General features: G+C 41.4%; 1 protein-coding gene across 3 annotated transcripts in view; it reads right to left on the bottom strand.

Annotated features, from left to right (window-relative positions):
- jade2 (jade family PHD finger 2) overlaps nt 1-19062 on the bottom strand; it is a 233130-nt gene that overhangs the window by 70322 nt on the left and 143746 nt on the right. For all 3 annotated transcript variants that reach the window (XM_085364657.1, XM_085364658.1, XM_085364659.1), the window contains exon 10: nt 17607-17771. In XM_085364657.1, coding sequence (XP_085220783.1) covers nt 17607-17771 — 165 coding nt within the window. The remainder of the gene's footprint in view (nt 1-17606; nt 17772-19062) is intronic.

The following is a 19062-nucleotide window of genomic DNA, read 5'->3' as shown; positions in this document are numbered from 1 at the left end:
TCCTAAATGCTGCAGAAACCTTGCATTGTTTTATTGCAGGTCAATACTCTCCAAAACTGAACCTGATTGGCCACCTCCTGAGCTAATCTATACTAAAAGGAAGCATTCACACTTCAAAGTTTCTCTTCTGTCTTTCTAACGTCTGTGATTCAAAACAAAATGTGTTTTAAAGGTTAAGGTTTGTGCTTCAAAATGAGAAGGGTTTACCAGAAGGGTAACCTGACTTTATATCTTACAATGTATGCAATTAATGAATAACTATTCCTGTTTTTTCCCTACAAAATACAGGTCTGAAGTTGGAAAGAAACAGACTTATTATGAAATATACATTCACTGGCCATTATGCCTAATTTGCCTATGCCATGGCAGTGACTCAGGGATCTAGGGATACAGACAAAAGGCAAAAACTTAGACATGAAAGGTGATTTACGTGACATTGCTAATGAAGTAGCTGAGCGTATATTTGTCATGTTTTTTGCTGGCACTTAGTAAGATTCTGATTAACCCAAAAACCAAGAAGCAGCTTAAAAATAAAAACATCTATACCAGATACAGCTGAGAGAAATGCCTACTGAAAGTCAGTATTAGTGTTGACTACACGGAGAGGCTCTCAGAGGATGCTACTAAATTGGACCTTGGAGGGCGGTGTTTCCCATCAAGTCCTGCAAAGAGAGATTTTATAGTTGAGCTGCAGCAGTGCATTGGCTGGTACCGTCTGAGAGACCATACTGTAAAATATTTAAGGTCCGGGTCAACTGGGGGCCCCCCTTACATCTCCCTCATTACTTATTGACGTGCCCTGAGTGTAACACAGCCAGTGAGCCTGTAGGAGTGTGTTGCGAAAAACGAACATGGTTGACGTGCGCAAACATTCACCACAAAAAGAGTGAACAAAATCTCGAAGACACGAGGAAGAATGTGTAATATACATTTTACAGTCGGTTAAAACGTCCGCAACAATGCTGCAAGTTAAGCTCATGGAAGTGCGTGTGTGTTTTTTCTGCATTACCACAGTGTGCATCGAATTTAACGCATGTTCAAGTTTGCACAAGTGTGTTTTCATGCATGGTCACTGAAAGACACAAAATCGGTATCAAACACATATGCAAGGATGCATTTATTCACACATGTGTGAGGGCACAAACTGACTGTTAGTGCTACATTGTGTGTGTGTGTTATGTTCTTTTACTCCTATTGTCTTATCAAAGTGATGTGAATTGAAGGTTTAACTTGCAGTGAATTATTTATCCCTGCAGCAGCTTGGCACCTTCACTGGCCAAGGGTTTGAAAACGTATACACCCCCCAAACACACACACACAGACCTTCATGTATGCATGCACACACAAAGTGCAACATCACACTGCCGTGCAGAATTATACAGCCGGAGCAGCTATAAATATTTATACCTCTCCCGCCTCATATTTATTTCATCCAGCAGAGCTCATATCAGAGGGGCAGCGGGATGGTGAGGATATCCAGAGACAGAGAGAAGAGAGAGAAGAGGAGAAGAGGGGAGAGGAGGAGGTGAGAAGTGGAGTGATGAAGGAGGAAGAGACAGAAAGTTAGACAGGATGTTGAATAGTGAAATTCCTTTACAAATAAGAAGTTTGGTGAAACGAAAAGGGGGGGACATAAGTTCTGTATGGATGAATATATGGAAAAAGTTGGAAGAGTGAATTAATGAAGAGAACAATAAAAAGAAACAGTTACACTGACTGAAACTAGCCAAGTGTTAAGTTAAAGTCAGTTAGAATTGCTATTTCTCAGTTGCAAAACTGAAGCTGGCCATGCCACTTAGCTTGGATAGAAAGCCTGTGCTGGCCAGCCTTCTGCAGTGCCTGGAAAAAATACCGGCCGCTAGGTTGTAGCTGCCAGAGAGGAAATGTCAGGGAAAATATCACAGTGACTCTTAAAAGTCAGAAAGCACTTGGAGTCAGGCAGCAAGCAGATGCTTTGTTTCCCCAAGAGCTGCAGAAAAAGTTTCATGTTGCTCTCTAAGAGTCCCACTTGATTACACGGTGCATATTCCAGCAACACGTACTTATGTGCCTTCCATCAGTGCATCAGAGACGGTATATTTTAAATGAAACCAAACAGTGGATCTCTGCAGCTATTAATGCGCAAAGTAAAAGATGAGTTTTGTATTCGTTATGTGCATTTTAGTTTAAACCATCTTGATGGCTGGCAGTTTGGATTGGATTCAGATTATCTTAGTACCAGTTTATGTACACTCAAGCTTCTAGTCTTAAGAAGAGATGAGGTGAGGGCTACTGGGATTTTTTTCCTCCCATTTTCAGACATACACTCCTCACTATGAACTGTCGCTTCAGGCAATATCTTAAGACTTCACCTTTCATGTATGCAGTTGTAATCCCAAAGCCTTGAAACAGATTGGAGATTACTTGGGCAGCTAGCCCAGGTATATTAATGGAAACCCAAGAATATCTGGCAAGAGCGTTTTTTCTTTTTCTTCATCCATGACAAAACACAATCTACCATTGATTTATTAATGGGCGATGCCCTCCCTCACTCTTATTTTGTTGCCAACCCCAGGTTGAACAGTCCCCAACATCATTCAGCCACCTCTCATTTTGCTGTTGGACAAACTTCAAAGCCGCACTATGGTTGCGCACTGGCAGCTATAGTGCTTTTTCTGCTTTCAGGATCTGCAGTGAGACTGAGAGACACTTTAACCGGGACCTGGATCAAGAAGAGAAATGGTCCATGTGTTGATACACCGAGCTCACTGAGATAAGGTGGAAGAATGGCTGCTGTCACAAACTGTGCTCCAAGACAATGGCGTTAGCAATTAAAGCTGACTGAGGACTACTTTTATATGGTATTAATTCATTCTTTTAAGAAAAAGTCAGTGCACCTCCCTGCATATGTATACACCAGTGCTGTAAGCCCCTCCCCCTTTCATATGGGGGGGTCATATGGGGTCATCTGCTCAACTCTTTAAAAAAAAGGCCAGTATTTGTATAGCGCTTTACTAGTCCCTAAGGACCCCAAAGCGCTTTACACATCCAGTCATCCACCCATTCACGCACACATTCACACACTGGTGGTGGCAAGCTACATTATTATTATTATTATTATTATTATGTAAGAAACACTGCAGTACAACATGTTGCCAGATAACAGTGAGAAAACGACATTTTTCAAAATCTAATGACGATATACAAATATTACACATTTGATAATAATAAATCTGCTTGCGTCTTTGCATTGGGTTTCCCTCACGAACTTCATATTTGTATCACGACGAACCTGCCTGAATCTTTATCTTTTGGTGAAGCCTTGACTGTCCCTTCAGCGCAAGAAGTTCTAGATCTAGGTTTTGTATGTCCAAAGTACGTGTAGGTGGCATAATTAGGTGCTTCTGATCTCTCCTTGTGCTCTGGAAGGCAACTCAGTGACCTTTTGGCACAGAATTATCAAAGGCTAGAGCCAAAGGAGCAGTTCTCTGTAAGCTTTGAAGCCTTGGGGCTGTGTTACACAGTCAAGCTTAGCATGCAGCATTTTAAACAGCGGTGGATCTCAACAGGCCGTTCCTAGCAAAGTGAATGGAGCTTGAGGCTACCTGAAGGTGGAAAGCCTGTTCTTGCTGTCAGCTCATGCAGAATGTTGAGCTGAAGGCAGAACGATGCAGCCCAGACTCTTAAGGAGATTGAAGAAGAAAAGGAATATTTTCAAGATTACACTGAGTTTTAGAAATTATCTGGAGTTTATTTTGAACATTTTAATATCGCAGACTGACCCCTGCCAACAGGTATAAGGTTTGGGTGTGTTTGCTGGAAGCATTTTATCATAATTATCTATCCATCCATCCATTCGCTTCCGCTTATCCTTTTCAGGGTCGCGGGGGGCGCTGGAGCCTATCCCAGCTGTCATAGGGCGAAAGGCGGGGTACACCCTGGACAGGTCGCCAGTCTGTCGCAGGGCTAACACACAGGGACAGACAACCATTCACACTCACATTCACTCGCACATTCACACCTAGTGGCAATTTGGATTATCCAATTAACCTATTCCCACAAGCTGCTTGTCTTTGGACGGTGGGAGGAAGCCGGAGTACCCGGAGAGAACCCACGCAAACACGGGGTGAACATGCAAACTCCACACAGAAAGACCCCGGCCTGATGTTGGAATTGAACTCAGGACCTTCTTGCTGTGAGGCAACAGTGCTAACCACCGTGCCACCGTGCTGCCCCATATAATTATCTATACTCTCTTTTATTTTTCTAATAGATTTCATGAGCCTACTCTTAATTACAGTCAGTCATATATAGTCATTATCATAGTTTCTCCTAAACTTAAGTTTGTTATGATCATAGCAAAGACATTCATGAAAAGCCTGCCTAAAAACAAAGAAAGGACTGGATTAAATTTTTTTTTTCTTCTTGAATACACTTGTAATTACTTGCAAATTTAGTGGGAATGTTTCAAGATGAAAGGATTACTCACTCCCACCAGCAATTAAAGCACCTTCAATGTACATGTGAAATGATTTCCAAAAACAAAACACCTTATTAGCAATTATATGTGACTCAGAGACTCATTTTCCAATCAGTAACACAGAGTTTAGAGCAGAGTTTTTCTTCCACTACTAAGAATACATAAATCAGTTGGACAGAGTTTACCTTGGTAGAATTTCTTTTGAATAACAGCTACAAGTCCACCATTATTGGAAAAAGTCAGATTCTACTGTATGAACATACACTCACCTGTCACTTTGGGTACAGCTATTCAACTGCTTGTTAATGCAAATGTTTAATCAGCCAATCACATGTCAGCTACATACGCATTTAGGCATGTAGACTGAGCATCAGAATAAGGAAGAAAGGTGATATAAGTGACTTTAAACGTGGCAGGGTGTTTGTTCCACACGTTTAGGTGTTACAGGAAAATGAAGACAGAGGCCAGCATGCTTTGAGCTGATAGCAACAGTACCTCAAATAATCAATGATTGGAGAAGAGCATGTCTGAGCACACAACATGTTAAACCTTGAAGCAGAGGGGAACACTCCTGTCAGCTAAGAACACAATTTCTTTTACAAAAATTGGACAACAGAAGACTGAAAAGCCTCTTTGGATTTGTCTCAGTTTAATTTAGATGATTGGGTTAGAATTTGCCATAACAGCACGAGAAAGCATGAATCCACAGATGGTGTGGGCAATATTTTGTCGGCATACCAACTGAGATTCATTTAAACACCACAGCCTGCCTAGCCATTGCTGCTGACCATGACCCTTTATGACCCTCTATGACTGCAGTGTACCATCTTCTGATGGCTGTTTCTTGCAGGATAACGCACAATGTCACAAACCTCAGATCATCTCAGACTGGTTTCACTGAACATGACAAAGAGGTCACTCTAATCTAATGGCCTCAATCAAATCACCAGATTTCAAACCAATAGAGCATCCCTGGAATGAGGTGGAAAAGGAGATCCACATCATGGACGTGTAGCCGGCAAATCTGCACCAACTGTGATGCTGTCATTGCAATATGGACCAAAATAGCTGAGGGACGTTTTCAGCACCTTTTTGAATCTGTGCCACAAATAAGGCAAAAGGTGGTGTACCTAAAGAAGTGGCCGGTGATTATACAAGTATTAAAAAAAAAACTAAATTCTTCAATAGTTGTACCTTAAGCTGAGATTTGACTTTTTTCCAAATTGAAAAGAAGAATTTGAAAACAGTTGTTATTGTCGAATTGTGTTCAGTGAAACTCACACACCACTGAACAAAACACATTCAGAATAGATCAAAGGAAAAAAAAAAACATGTTCATCTTCACTGCAGCCAACGAGGCATCTATTCAAATCTAAACAGAGCGACAGGTTTGTACAGCGCATCTTCACCCTTTAGGAAGATTGCACCTCATGCACTACTTAATAAGCAGGCAATGCCACAATTGTGAAAACATGTCCTACCTTAAATCATAGCTTTCAAATACACAAAGCATAACAAGCAAAACATAATGTTTGATTTAAAATGACAAATGAACCTTGAAGTTTTAAATGTGCTGATGAATCCGCGTGAGGTGTACAGTTAGGTCACAGCTCATCTAATTCGAATCAGCCCAGACTCAGCAAGTGGCGCGCGGTGTTTAAACATCCCTCAAAACTATACATCCTACTCACATTATTCAAGATTTTTTTTTTCTCTGGAGAATCCATCAGCAAGCAAGAACATGGGCCAAAAATCCTGCAGCAGAAAGGCTGTAAACCACTGAAAGGACCAGACTGCTTCCCTCAGGAGTCTACGTTACTTTTCCTCGCACATTGGGAGTAAGCCAACATTGACTTCCAGGTCTGTACTAAATGTACAAAGGAGACCTGGTTGGCTGGTAAAACACTTACAGTGTCTGCTGAATGTTGAACTTAACAGTAACCGTTGCTGGTGGATAGAAAAGGCCCTTGTCTTCTCCTCTCCTGGTAACTTGAAGCATCTTGGAAACAGACAGCAGCCTAAGAAGAAGGGATTTTGTGCAGAGAGCCAGTATTAGGTTTGGAGCAGAGCTGTGTGTGAGGAGCCAGGCTGATGCTGATCCAACAGGGTGGGTCTGTCTGACTCGGCCCGTCTGGCCTGGAGCGAGAAATCTCCCCCACCCAACCCCCCCTACAGACATGCAGAGCTGTAAAAAATGTGCGTAGGGTGTCGATGCATGTGTGCACATCTCTGCAGGCAAGCGCGCAGGCCAATGAGTGACGTTGCACTGTATGGGTGCCAAGCATGCATAGATTTGTGCACGCGCTACTGTGAGGCATGTCAGTCAGCGTAAGAAGTTGAGTGCATATGCACTGGTGTGAACTGTGTGATTGCAAGAGAAGAGGAAGAGGGCTCACATAGCCAAGTAGTCTGTGTCGCTCTTTCCATTTCTCTGTCCTCGCCCTGACCCTACCTAACATTGCATAACACCAGGGACTTTTTCATGCCAAATGAGTGGCTGGATGCATGATGTTGAAGTGGCTGGGGGATGATTATGGGAGGGTGTGAGAGGTTACAAGTCGGTTACATCAACCACATGAATGCAACAAACTAAAGTCAAATGCCATTTTCAGGATTGGCTAAAAAGAAGAAAATCCATTTTGAAGGGAAGCTACAGGTAGAAGGTCATAAAGTCATAAAGCACTTAAACGGATCAGCCAAAACAACAAAACTACCGGCAGAAAAAGTTAATAACAGTTGATATTTCATTACAAGAGAGGCTGTCAAGAAGTGTGCTAAATAAAGCAGCAAGTGAACAGTCAGATCTTGAAACTGTTGTGTTGAAAGCAGATTAGGACTTGGTCAGAACGGCACGTCTTAGGTGTGTTTCAACAATGGTTAAAGGCTTATGGGTGTGCTTGTGAAGGCCGGCCAGTGTGGTCTGAGCCTACAGAAGAGCAACTGTTGTACAAACCAGGGTAACTGAGTAAATGAGGCTTTATGTGCTCATTTTCTGCCTTTTAAATACTGTTAAAAAGCTGGATACACATTAGACCTTTATCACCCAAGTATCATACAGGCTGTCTGGACTTATTTTGTAACTTTGGCTGTAAAATAACAAAATAATGCATTACAAAATAGCCCACAATGGTTGAGGTGTTGCAGTAATGTGACACTGAGATGATTTTTCTCTCTGTGTTCAGACAGTATTACTTTGTGAACGCTTTGTGCTACCGTCATACACCAAATATCCCCTTAGAGCTCATCTTCTCCTCTTTAAATTTTGTAGAAGGATAACAAACTCCTTCTAAATCATAAGCTTCATACAGCCCACTTTAATCTTTAGTTGGCTGGACCATTGAAGCTACAGGATAAATGTGAAAAATCACATAAAACATTCTGATAGTTCATTGCACAGATTGTCTTGTAATTATAAAACATAAATGTTCTGTAAATTCTCTATGGACTCACTGATAATGGAAAAACAGGAACTTTCCTGTCATTTAATTGTTTGATAGTTAATTGCTTTGGTGTAGTATGAATGGCAATTGGCATAGGCAGTCTTTCTCAATAGGAAAAGCTGTAAAACTTGTGTCCTTCACCTTTTCTCAAGCTGTCCAGTGGGCCAGATTTGAGTCTTCAGTGGGCTGATTCAGGCCCCTGGGGCCTCATGTTTAACACCCCTGCTGTAGCACAAACATTAAGGACTTACAGTAGGGTAAAATGGACCCCCTACCATAATAAAAATACAAAACGAAAAACCCACTGAGCTCAGGTTATGTATAAAATCCTCCTTCACTGCTTATTTAGAGGGGAAATCCCTATTATGCACGTCTATTATGGACAGCCACACTCACCTGCTGTTCAGATGCTCAGCTTATGAGGGGCAGCCAATCAGAAGAAAGTTGGCCTTTGCGGGAAAGGAAGTAAAATGCCTTTGTTTTTACTGGACGAAGTTGCTATTCATCATCCACTACGCTTAAACTCTGAACATGCACAGATATCCCAGTTAGCTTTGTCTTACATGTGTCACAGTCATGACAGTTATCTACCAAGCAATCTAAATGACCTAAAAAGCACATCAAACGTCAAACTATCGTTATCAGATGCCCCACCATCACTTCAAAATCATAAAGGAAATTAACCTGTTTCTTTATGGGGAAAAGTAGGATCCAGGAGTTTTGGAGCTTGAGCAATACATAACACTAAAAAGACTCCTTTTTGTTCAGTTTGATACATTTTTAACACCCACCTTAAGGGCGTAAAAAGTCTGAAGAACAAGCAGAGATTATGCTTCACAAGCATCAAGGAGTAAAAAAAATCACTTAATTAAAAAGGAAGCCACAGGTAATCCGAGGGGTCACAACTGTAAAAATAAATAAAGAAAAATTACTCCATAAATAAGGAATTCTTGGATAACTTGAGGCAACTTGAGAATATTAAGAATATTGAGACTATAAAGAAGAAAGATGCTTCTGTGTTTCTGTGGTTCCTTTTAACTGTGGGGAAGAAAAAAGATTAAAAGAAAATCGAGCAATAGGAAGATTTCTCTGGTGGCTCGTGTGGATTTTGCCGTGTGTGGATTGTAAACGTGCGTCAACCCAAGATGAAGAAAATCCAGTAAATCCATACATGTCGATTGCCTGAGAAAAAAAAAACAAAGACACAAGCAGCAAGCCTTTTCTGCCCAGACACTTTTTTTAGTCTTTAGGCTTGGTTTGATGTGTGAAGTTCCTCCCTTTAACCTCTTCCTGCCAATAGTTTCACTCACAGCAGTGCAAATCCAAGTCAGCAGATTAGGGGTTGCGGGCTTGTGTACACATACATTTTCCTCTCATTCTTTATTTTGCTTCCGAACTTCCTCTCTCTCCTCAAACAGAACGAAGCGCCGAGGGGGGTTTGCGGAAAGAAAACAAACTGTGAAACTGTAACCTGTAGCCAAGGAAAACTAGCTGATGGGCTTTCCTCCCTAGTGCCTCGGCACACAGTGTAGCGATACAGTTTACCTGGCAGATACCTGCAGCTGAAGGCTGATGGTGCTGTCACGGCTGCTTTCTGTCCAGGTTTCAATCTCTGCAGCACTGTCCAAACACCTCTGCCTAAATCTGTACTAAATACATACAATATCCCTTCTTCTCATTAATTTCTCTTCATATAACCTCTCTCTACACTCCCTCCTTGTCAGCATTCTGTAGTTTAAAAAAAAGAGAGAAAAATATGATATAAAACATATGTTAGCTACTCATAATGAAAACTTTCCCCTTCTTTAAATGGACTGTTTCATAAGTGTACTGCTGTGTTCTGCTCTGAGGGCCTCCTGGGTGTGGGACTGCTGACCTGCTGAACCAAATGTACTGCCAAGTCGTTACCGTGAGAGAGCGAGGGAGAGCAGAGGGCAGGACACAGAACGGCGGCATGCCATCAGACACCCTGCCAGCCTTGGCTATAGTACCGATGCACTGACTGACCGGTGGGAAAAGACTAACTGCCATTGTTTGACTCGAGTGGTTTTAGAATTGAAAACAAGCAGGAAGAACCGAGAAAGGAAAATATATTCTTTCACACCTGCTTTCTCTCCATCATCCCCATTTCCCCAGTGAATCACGTCCCAGTCATTTCCCCTCTCTGGGAATCCTTACAGGTCACCTCACTAAAGTTTTAACTTTTAATTTCCAGTCCTACTCTTTTCTTTTTGCTTCCAGAGCCTGAACCTTCACCTCCCCTTCAATATTCATGAAGCTCTCCCTTCTTTTGCCAGTTTTATTTAATCTCAGTGAGCTCTTCTGAGAAGCCATGCTGAGTAAAATCTATAATTTCTCAGTTCCAGTATCATCATAAATGTATAACTGTGTATATTTTGCAGTTTTACAAAACAAAATACAATCATCGGTCTCAGTTTGGTTGGGAAATTATTCCAGAACTGTGATCAAACCAGGTATGAACGCCACAAACCGAACTTTTCCAGAACTCTTCAGTCTAAACTTCTGATAACGGTTTCTGGCACATTTTGATACTGCAGCTATCATTGCCTTCTATTTCATACTACTGATATAACCCAACACCATTGTTATCTGAGAGGAATGGTATAATGCATGGGTCCCCAATCCCGGTCCACGAGGGCCAGTGTCCCTGCAGGTTTTAGATGTGTCCTTGATCCATCACAGCTGATTTAAATGGATAAATTACCTTCTCAGCATTCTTGAAGTTCTCCAGAGGCCTGGTAATGAACTAATCATGTGATTCAGGTGTGTTGACCCAGTGTAAGATCTAAAACCTGCAGGGACACCGGCCCTCGTGGACTGGGATTGGGGACCCCCGGTATAATGGTTTGGGAATTATGGTTCACTCTCAGTTGCTCAGAACTGGATAAAGAAGATCGATATTACTCTCGTGTCTGTTGGTTAAAGTATGGATCTGGACCCAGGGGGTGTTCAGCTTGTAGTATTGGGCTAGGTCACAGGGGGAAAGCCCGGTTCTATCCAAAGGAAAAATACATGTCAACACCTCTGATACTCTCTAATTAACAATTTATATCTTTTTTCTGTGATTTTCATTAGATGGAAACATCACCTATTTAAATATGTTGCTCAAAGCATCTACCAAACTAGTTTTGGTAGATGCTCGATCTTTTTATATTTTATATTGTGCTTCCAAGCAGCCCAGATGTTCTTATAATTTTTTAAAATGTTTTTTCTTTGGACATTTTCAGTCCAGTTTTCTTTTGTTTGTGTGTTTGCTGAATCACTTAACACAGATCTATGATGAATTAAAACAAAAAAGACACCTAAATATCTGACCCTTCAGTTGATCCATCTACTTTTCAATTAAAGCTCATCAGAAATGGTCTCGGTGGAAGAATGGCAGTCCAGAAGTCTTTCTTAAGGTAGGGAAACAGGGAGAAAAGGCTGATAGATGCCAAATTACACAAGAACTGCTCTGAAAACAGATCTAATGGAGTGATTGGTAACAGCTTCATTTTTCAGTATAATGATCCCAAACGCACTGCAGTAAAAACATACCTGATAGAGAAACAGACACTACAACAGTATTAGTCATGTATTGGCCTCCCCAGAGCCCAAACCTCAACATTATTTAAGGAGTGTGGGATCATCATGACAGAAAACAGAACAAAAGGCAGCCAAAGACCAGCTTTGAATATCTTTCTACAAGCCTGGAGACTTATTCCTTCACACTACTTAAAGAAATGAGAAGAAAGCCTGGCAAAGAGAGTTGAATTCAGGCTGTGCTGAAAAATAAAGGTGGTCATCCCAAATATGGAGTCAAGATCATTAGACTTGCCAAAAATCTAGGCACCAGTTTAGCTCACTGGGATGAGCGGGCAACCACATGCTGTGTGGCAGAGAGTGGCAGGCCCAGTCTCGAGTCCGACCTGCGGCCCTTTGCTGCATGTCTTTCCTTTTCTCTCTTCCTCCGCTTTCCTGTCATTCTTCACTTCTCTATTCAAAAAGGCCAAAAATAAAGTATAATTTAAAAAGAAGAAGAATTGCACAAAATCTGCTTCTACGTCATCCTCTACTGCACCTATGCCCAGATTTCTTCTTCTCTTTTTTTTTAAAGGTCGAACACTTACCTAACTTACACTATCCAATCACTGTGTCACACATTGCTTCAACATGTTGCACGCTGATTGGATGCGAGTTGTGGGTGAAGGGAGGGTGTTGGGGCAGCACTCAGGAGAGGAGTACAGAAATGGAGAAAGCTCACAGTGCATTAGGGACAGCACGGTGCAATTCGTTCCATTGGCAGCACTTCAAAGAGGAAGAGGAGGGGGATAATCCACCCCAACATTAGCCCTTGGAATCTTCCACCACCAACATGCACACCCGCACACTCACACACAGACACACATACACACTTGTTCACAAAAGCAGCAGGCTGGAGGCTTTGGTCGTGGGGTCTGATTGGGTTGGGGTCTGGGGATGACGGGATGGAAGGATGGAGAGGATTTTTCAATTTGCCCGCAAATCAGAGATGATTGCAACACTATCTTCCACACAGACACATACATGCACTTAGAAACACAATGTCATGCACACAACACCTCCACAGAAAAATACCATATGCAACGAAAAAACAAAGCAAAGCAGGTGGACCACTTGAAAAACAGGTCAGCAATGGATGACAGAGCAGATACTTACAGGTGGTGTCGGCGTGAGAGATGGAAAAGTAAAAGGAGGAAGAAAAGTGAAGAAGACGGATGAAGTGAAAGAGAGCTTGTGTATCGACAGCCAGTGGCATCACAGCAGTGAGCTGTCAACACTCACTTGGCCAAAACGTGACCAATTGGAGATCAATCCTCCTCATGGGTGACTTGCCAGCAGCAATTCTAATCAATCCGACTTTCTCCGTTACACACTTGGGCAGTGGTCAAGCAGAACACTGCTAGATTTGGAGCTTGCCAGATTAAACACCTTCAGATCAACCTCACGTCTTGATCTGCAATCGCAGCGCAGCTTTCAGGCTATTAAATGCTGTTTTGAACATGCCTCAACAAAATGATCAGACACATTATTCTGCCTCATTTGCACAAAAACAATTTGAAAATTCAGACTTTGTGCCCCAACAACTCCACGGAAGCTTCTTAAAAACACAATAACATTGAGTTAAAGTCGCTATACTCAGGGTGTCTGTCCTAATATATAAAACAGAGTACTTATGGTGAAGTATGGTCAATAGCTACCAGGAGTTCCAACAATTCAACCAAGACTACATGAATTTAAGAGTTCAACTACTACAAGTTACAGCTCCAATACACCTGATTATTAATGGTGCTAAATGGAGGTGAGGTGATGGTGACACATTACTGTAGTTGCATATCAGCATCACTCAGTGTGAGCCTAGTTGAATCATAATAGTGAATAAGATGAAGCAAATAGTGTCAGATATTTGTCTCTAAGAGCTTAAGAAGAGCTTAAAAACAGCAAAGTTATTTTACATAATAAATCAGGAAAATAAATCACAAAATCCCCAAAACCAAAATGTCAGGGATCTAGAAGCTCATCTGTCACCACTCATAGGTTACTACAAAGTTTCCTTGTCATTTATTCGCTGTACTGCACAAACGAATGAGAATTCAAATTAATTGACAGTGACAAATGGGACTTTAACCTTGAGAACAATGTGGTTGAAGACCCATCAGATGATCACTGTGTGTCAGCTTAATTAAATTCTGACCAGTACTGTAAGAGGAGTACGGACAGCCTTGCCAGCACATGAGCCATCAGTCTTTCAGGCGCACGAACTGAAAAAAATAGGGATCAAATACAACTGTCACTTTCCCAGTGTTGCCGTAGCAGCAGCGTCTCAACAGAACGCTGAACGGTGCCGAGCAGAGTGATACCAAAACCTCTCACGGTCTACAGTATGTACAGCATTTTATTTTTACTAAGAGCTGACTTTGGACTCCTGGAGGTTTCTACCTGGAGTTTGTCCTTCCCACTGTCACCAAGTTCTTGCTCATAGGGTTCATCTGGGTTTTTATCTGTATTATCACAGGGTCTTTCCTTCGTAATATAAAGAGCGCTGAGGCATCTGCTGTGGTGACTTGGCGCTTTATAAATAAAATCAGTCTCTCTATTATTCCTAATGTTTTTTGTTTGATAAAAGAAGGCATATGGAACATTAAAAATCACAGAAAAATGACCTTTTTATTTGTCTGTGAAGGTTCTCAGTCATCCAGGTCATCGTAGTCAAAGGAGCTTGCAAAGAAAAGCGTCTGGACTTCTTTAAGTTACTTGAAGACGTTTCACCTCTCATCCGAGAAGCTTCTTTAGTTCTAAGGTCAAATGGTGGAGAGTCCCAGATATAAACCTAGTGGGAGTGACCCCCCACAGAGGGACAAAAGGACCCCTTGATGATCCTCTAATCGCCTGAGCCAAGGTGTGAAACTGGGTGTGGGTCCCAATCAGCCAGGGGTTCAGGTGAGCTCATTGTGAAACCTGGCCCCACCCTATCATGCGAATTCCTGAGGTCAGATGGCCCAGGATGTGAGTGGGTGTTAAGGCGTATGGGGGGCGTCCCTCTGCGGGGTGATACTCCCACTAGGTTTATATCTGGGACTTTCCACCATTTGACCTTAGAACTGAAGAAGCTTCTCGGATGAGAGGTGAAACATCTTCAAGCAACTTAAAGAAGTCCAAACGCTTTTCTTTGCAAGCTCCTTTGACGACCTTTTTATTTACATTTCTGTATTAAGTGAAAGCCAAATGATGTTCCCCATAAATCTGCAATATTTGGATGTAATATTCAAGCTAAATCCAACATGTGTTCATGGATTGCTTTAAATCCACCACGTGTTTGCATTTTTCACAAATAGGACGCAGTTGCCTCGAACACTGAGGTACACGTAGGCACCATCTTTACATACTCTGAGTAAATAAGCTGTTTCAACTGTTATTTCCTACTGACTGCTTCGCTGTTTTGTGACAGAATGAAGAGAGTTAACTTTTGAAAGCTGAAGTGGTATGGTTCACTTCTACAACACACACACACACACACATCAATAATGGGTGGTCAGGAGGGAGAAGAGTTATGGAGTCCATGGACACACTGACTGGTTGAGAGGTTAGAAAACTGCAACAATCAATAAACCCTGACCACCAGAGACCACTGCGGTGTGGCTACAGTTACACAATTCTCTACACATCTGTAGAGTGGTCTTCCAATCACAGAAAATAGTGTACATCGACAGTGATTTGCACAGCTACAGAATATCTAAGTATAGCAAGGGCTTTCAGTTATTTGGCTCACCCAAATAAAAAGTGACCTACATAAAAAAGTTCAGCCCACTGTTTAGAAATGACAACCTGGCTCTGTGGGAAGTGATTTGTGATTCCATTATTTTAAGTTAAGAGGTGGAGGAATTATCATCTAAAAGCCAAATTAACACCGTGGGACGCTGGACAAAGCACGCTGATCCCGTGGTCTAATCAGCACTGAACTTAAGTCCACTGGTCTTACCAGCTGAGGCTAAATGAGAAAAACTAAGGAGCAATTAACAAAAAAAAAAAATCTCCAATTATCTCTTGTGTTTGTATTTGAACTCTTTTAGTTTTGTACAGAAAGGTCATTTGGTTAATATGGAGCCACCTAATTACCAAAAGGTTTTCTTACTATGAACGAAATTAAATCAACCAAGCTGAACAAAACCAAGGCACCTTAGACTCTGCTGACAGAAATATCCAGGGGTTAAGAATCTCTCTGCAGTGAACATTTTTGGTAATTTATTACGTGAAGGTAAGCAGATATAATAAGATTTTTTTTTCATTGTGGGAATGATATAAACAGTTGTCTAAATGTAAAAAAAAAAAACAGAGGACTCCTGCCGCATGTCCTTAGCGAACCGCATTTACGTGTATCCCCCTAAATTTTGGCCGCAGTAGATGTTTGGCTGCTCGCTGTAATTTAGATCCTGTATAGTTTGCAGGGTCAGAAAGAGGTTTTGAGAGCACTGCAGCCGCAGCAGAGAATGCCAATGTACTAACAGAGCTCTGGAGTGAGGTTTTGAAGATGGGCACAACTAATTCAAGAAACCAGGCAAAAAAATGAAAATATTAGTGCGCATTCTGCAGCCAAATGCAAGCTCTGATACTGAAATCAGCAGGGGAATATTTCAGCATTCAGAAATAACCTCAACTCTTAGCAGCTACAGTTACAAACTACAAGCTGCAAAGATTTCATGTAGATAATGATAAGTTTTGTGTTTTATTTAAATGTTAAGGAACATTGTGTCGGGCAGGGCAAAAAAAAAAAACTTCCATAACCTCCTTTCTCCATAAATAGATCAACAAGTTTCTCATTGCACCAAGATACTGCTAACCCTCCAAAATGTGATCAATCCAGTTACAACAGCTACTACGAATGCAACACAACATGCAGCACGAATCTCAACTACCCTTTGAAATTTCTTCACCTGAGAGATGGGCCAGGCTTCCATTAGATCTTTCAATTTTCTCATCCACAGACACCTTTAATTAGAGTTAGCAGTTAAAGCTTCAAAAGCCTCCCTAAACTTCTGCTTCCACAACCACAGAAGCCGGAAAAGTATTCTTCGCCGGGTTTAAAGCCTCCAGTACAATTAATGCCCATTAGCTCGCTCTTACGTTAGGACACTTGGTCTACCTGAACTCATCAACAATCAAGGTGTAGATGTAGCACACTCCCAAAAATCACACCATGCGTTCAGTTCTAAAAATTGACAGTATCATGAAATTTACCATATTTGATTACTGATGTCATTTGGGCCAAGCTAGAAACCATCTGAGGTGCCTCAGTAAAAGTAGGGAGTCGCTGCGGAGCACCTTTTCTGGTATCCACCAACAAACTCCAGATCAAAGCCTTTCTCTCCATGGCACGGCAGCTGCACAAGCATTACCATCTCTTTCTCTGGGGAATAACAAACTGTTTCCAAGCAGGGGGCTCAGGAGCATCACAAAACGAACCCACAGGCTCTCAGAAAAATGAAAACGAAAAACGTCTGAACCAATTTCCACTATAGAGCTGACTTTCCACTTCCCGAGGGACTTTACAGTATGTAATGTATGCTATTCCTGTGCTCCGGGTCACTTGAGACTGAATTTTCTGTGAAGTTTTTTTCTCCAAGTCAGAAGAGTGGGAGAGACACGGCAAACAAATAAACAAACAAACAAATCTGAGGAAATTCCGAGAGTGCCTCACTGACTTTTTACATGAAGTAACTAATCTGTCACAATGATCACAGATCATAGAAAAAACAAATGAATTCTCCACAGTTGGTGAATTTTCACTTACATTTCCAACACTTGGCTATCAGTCAGTCACTCATTATATCCCTGAGTCATTTCATTACCCCATCATCCTTTGAGCCATTCATTCATTTAACATCAATATTCATGAGAGCAAAAATCAACTTCATATGATACTGTCAATGATCTTTTTAATTAACATTCGGAAAAATGTAAATTAACTCGGAAATTATATCAGCGATACAGGGATGGATCAAGCACCGAGCACGAATATTCGCACATGTTCGAAACACACACACACACCGAACACACACGAACAGAAAGAAATGATCCCAGAATAAAGCACTCTGCAAAGAAACAAGTTTTCTTTGGCTTCATACCAAACAAACATCGAAACAACGTCTGCATCTGATTGTCCAACTCACTCTTTCCAGGTCTTGTCGGAGGTGTGTGAAGAGTTTGAGGCGTCTGTAGAGGACGTCCTGCTCCTGTTGGGCCAGGTTGTCCACCTCGTCTCTCTTTAAGGTCACCAGAGGTCGATTAAAGTTGGCCTTCCTCTTCAGCTTCCAGAACTGATATAAGTAGTCCACCTTAAAACGTAGACACACATTTACCTGTTACGCTATCATAATGTTCGCATCGCTGCCATGTTTGATTTCAATTCAAGTCAAAGATGGCAGCGAGAAATTTCATGGAGTTAAAAATCAGTGCGAGCATCTGGTCAATGAAGGTGCTGTGTGCGCAGGTCACATGGAAGGCCACTGTACTGTGCTTTCAGACTATTTCCTTTTTTTGTTGTTTTTAATTGTGAATTAGAGGCACTGAAGCATTATAATGTGAAATTCTAGAGCACATTTTTGCAGGAGATTTATTTCAAAAAGTCATCCAGCTTTGGAAACTTTATAGTCATATTAAACTTCAATAATTTTCTCAAATTAAGGATCAAATACTTGGATATTCTTTGTGATTTTAAAGTCAAAGAAAAACTTTACAAAGGTCTCACAAAATTACAAAATACACATATAGTCACATAGAGAAGAAAGGACTCTCTACTGTCCTGTGAAAAACTAGGTGCACCATTACAGCCTCAATACTGTAGGAATTTTTTTAATTAAATAGCCACCAGGTGCTGCTAATCAAATACACCTGATAAACTGATCATCACCAAGTGTGAGCAATGCTATAAACACTGAAGTTTTGGTAGTTTGCTGGTCAGGAATGGGGATCCTCACAAAATCAGCCCAAAGCATATCTTAAGTTTGCAAAATTGCATCTGAAAAACACCAGAAGACGTCTGGAACAATGTCCTTAGGACAGATGAGACCAAAGTAGAGATGTTTGTCCATGATGTATAACGCAAACACAAACACCAACTGTCAGGCATGGTGGTGGTGGGGTGATGATTCGGGCTTGTTCTGCAGCCATTCAGTTGACCAGAAACTCCTCTGTACACCAAAGTAGGGCTGTGCGATATGACCAAAATCTCATATCCCGATATAAGAATTCTATCGTCCCGATAACGATATAAATCACAAAAATTTAACATTTTCTGTAAATTCTGTGAATCTCGGGCAGCTCGACTTGCGTGAAGTGTTTCCAACTGCGCGTCCTTTACCCGGAGTCGAGTGTTTTAACCGATGCATGAAACTATACATTTTTAGACTTAAGTTGTAACGGCCGAGAAATTTCATGGAGTTTCTTTGTATTTATTACACGGCGTGCTGCGGGGAAAAGCCTGTTCTAACGTTTGAGTCTAAGGTTTATTTCTTAGCACCTGGCGGCTCTTTTTTCTTCTCATCCGTAAATAATCTGCTCTTTCATGTGATTCAGTTTATTTTGAAAAGTCTCAACAGGATCTTGAGCTTTATTGTGAAAGGTTTA

The sequence above is a fragment of the Diplotaxodon limnothrissa genome, linkage group LG10, assembly GCF_057381915.1.
Source record: "Diplotaxodon limnothrissa isolate DT_005_m linkage group LG10, D_limnothrissa_male_GT1.1, whole genome shotgun sequence".
Lineage (NCBI taxonomy): Eukaryota > Metazoa > Chordata > Actinopteri > Cichliformes > Cichlidae > Diplotaxodon > Diplotaxodon limnothrissa.
The sequence above is the reverse complement of the archived record's forward strand: the minus strand, read 5'-3'. Positions and strand labels throughout refer to the sequence as shown.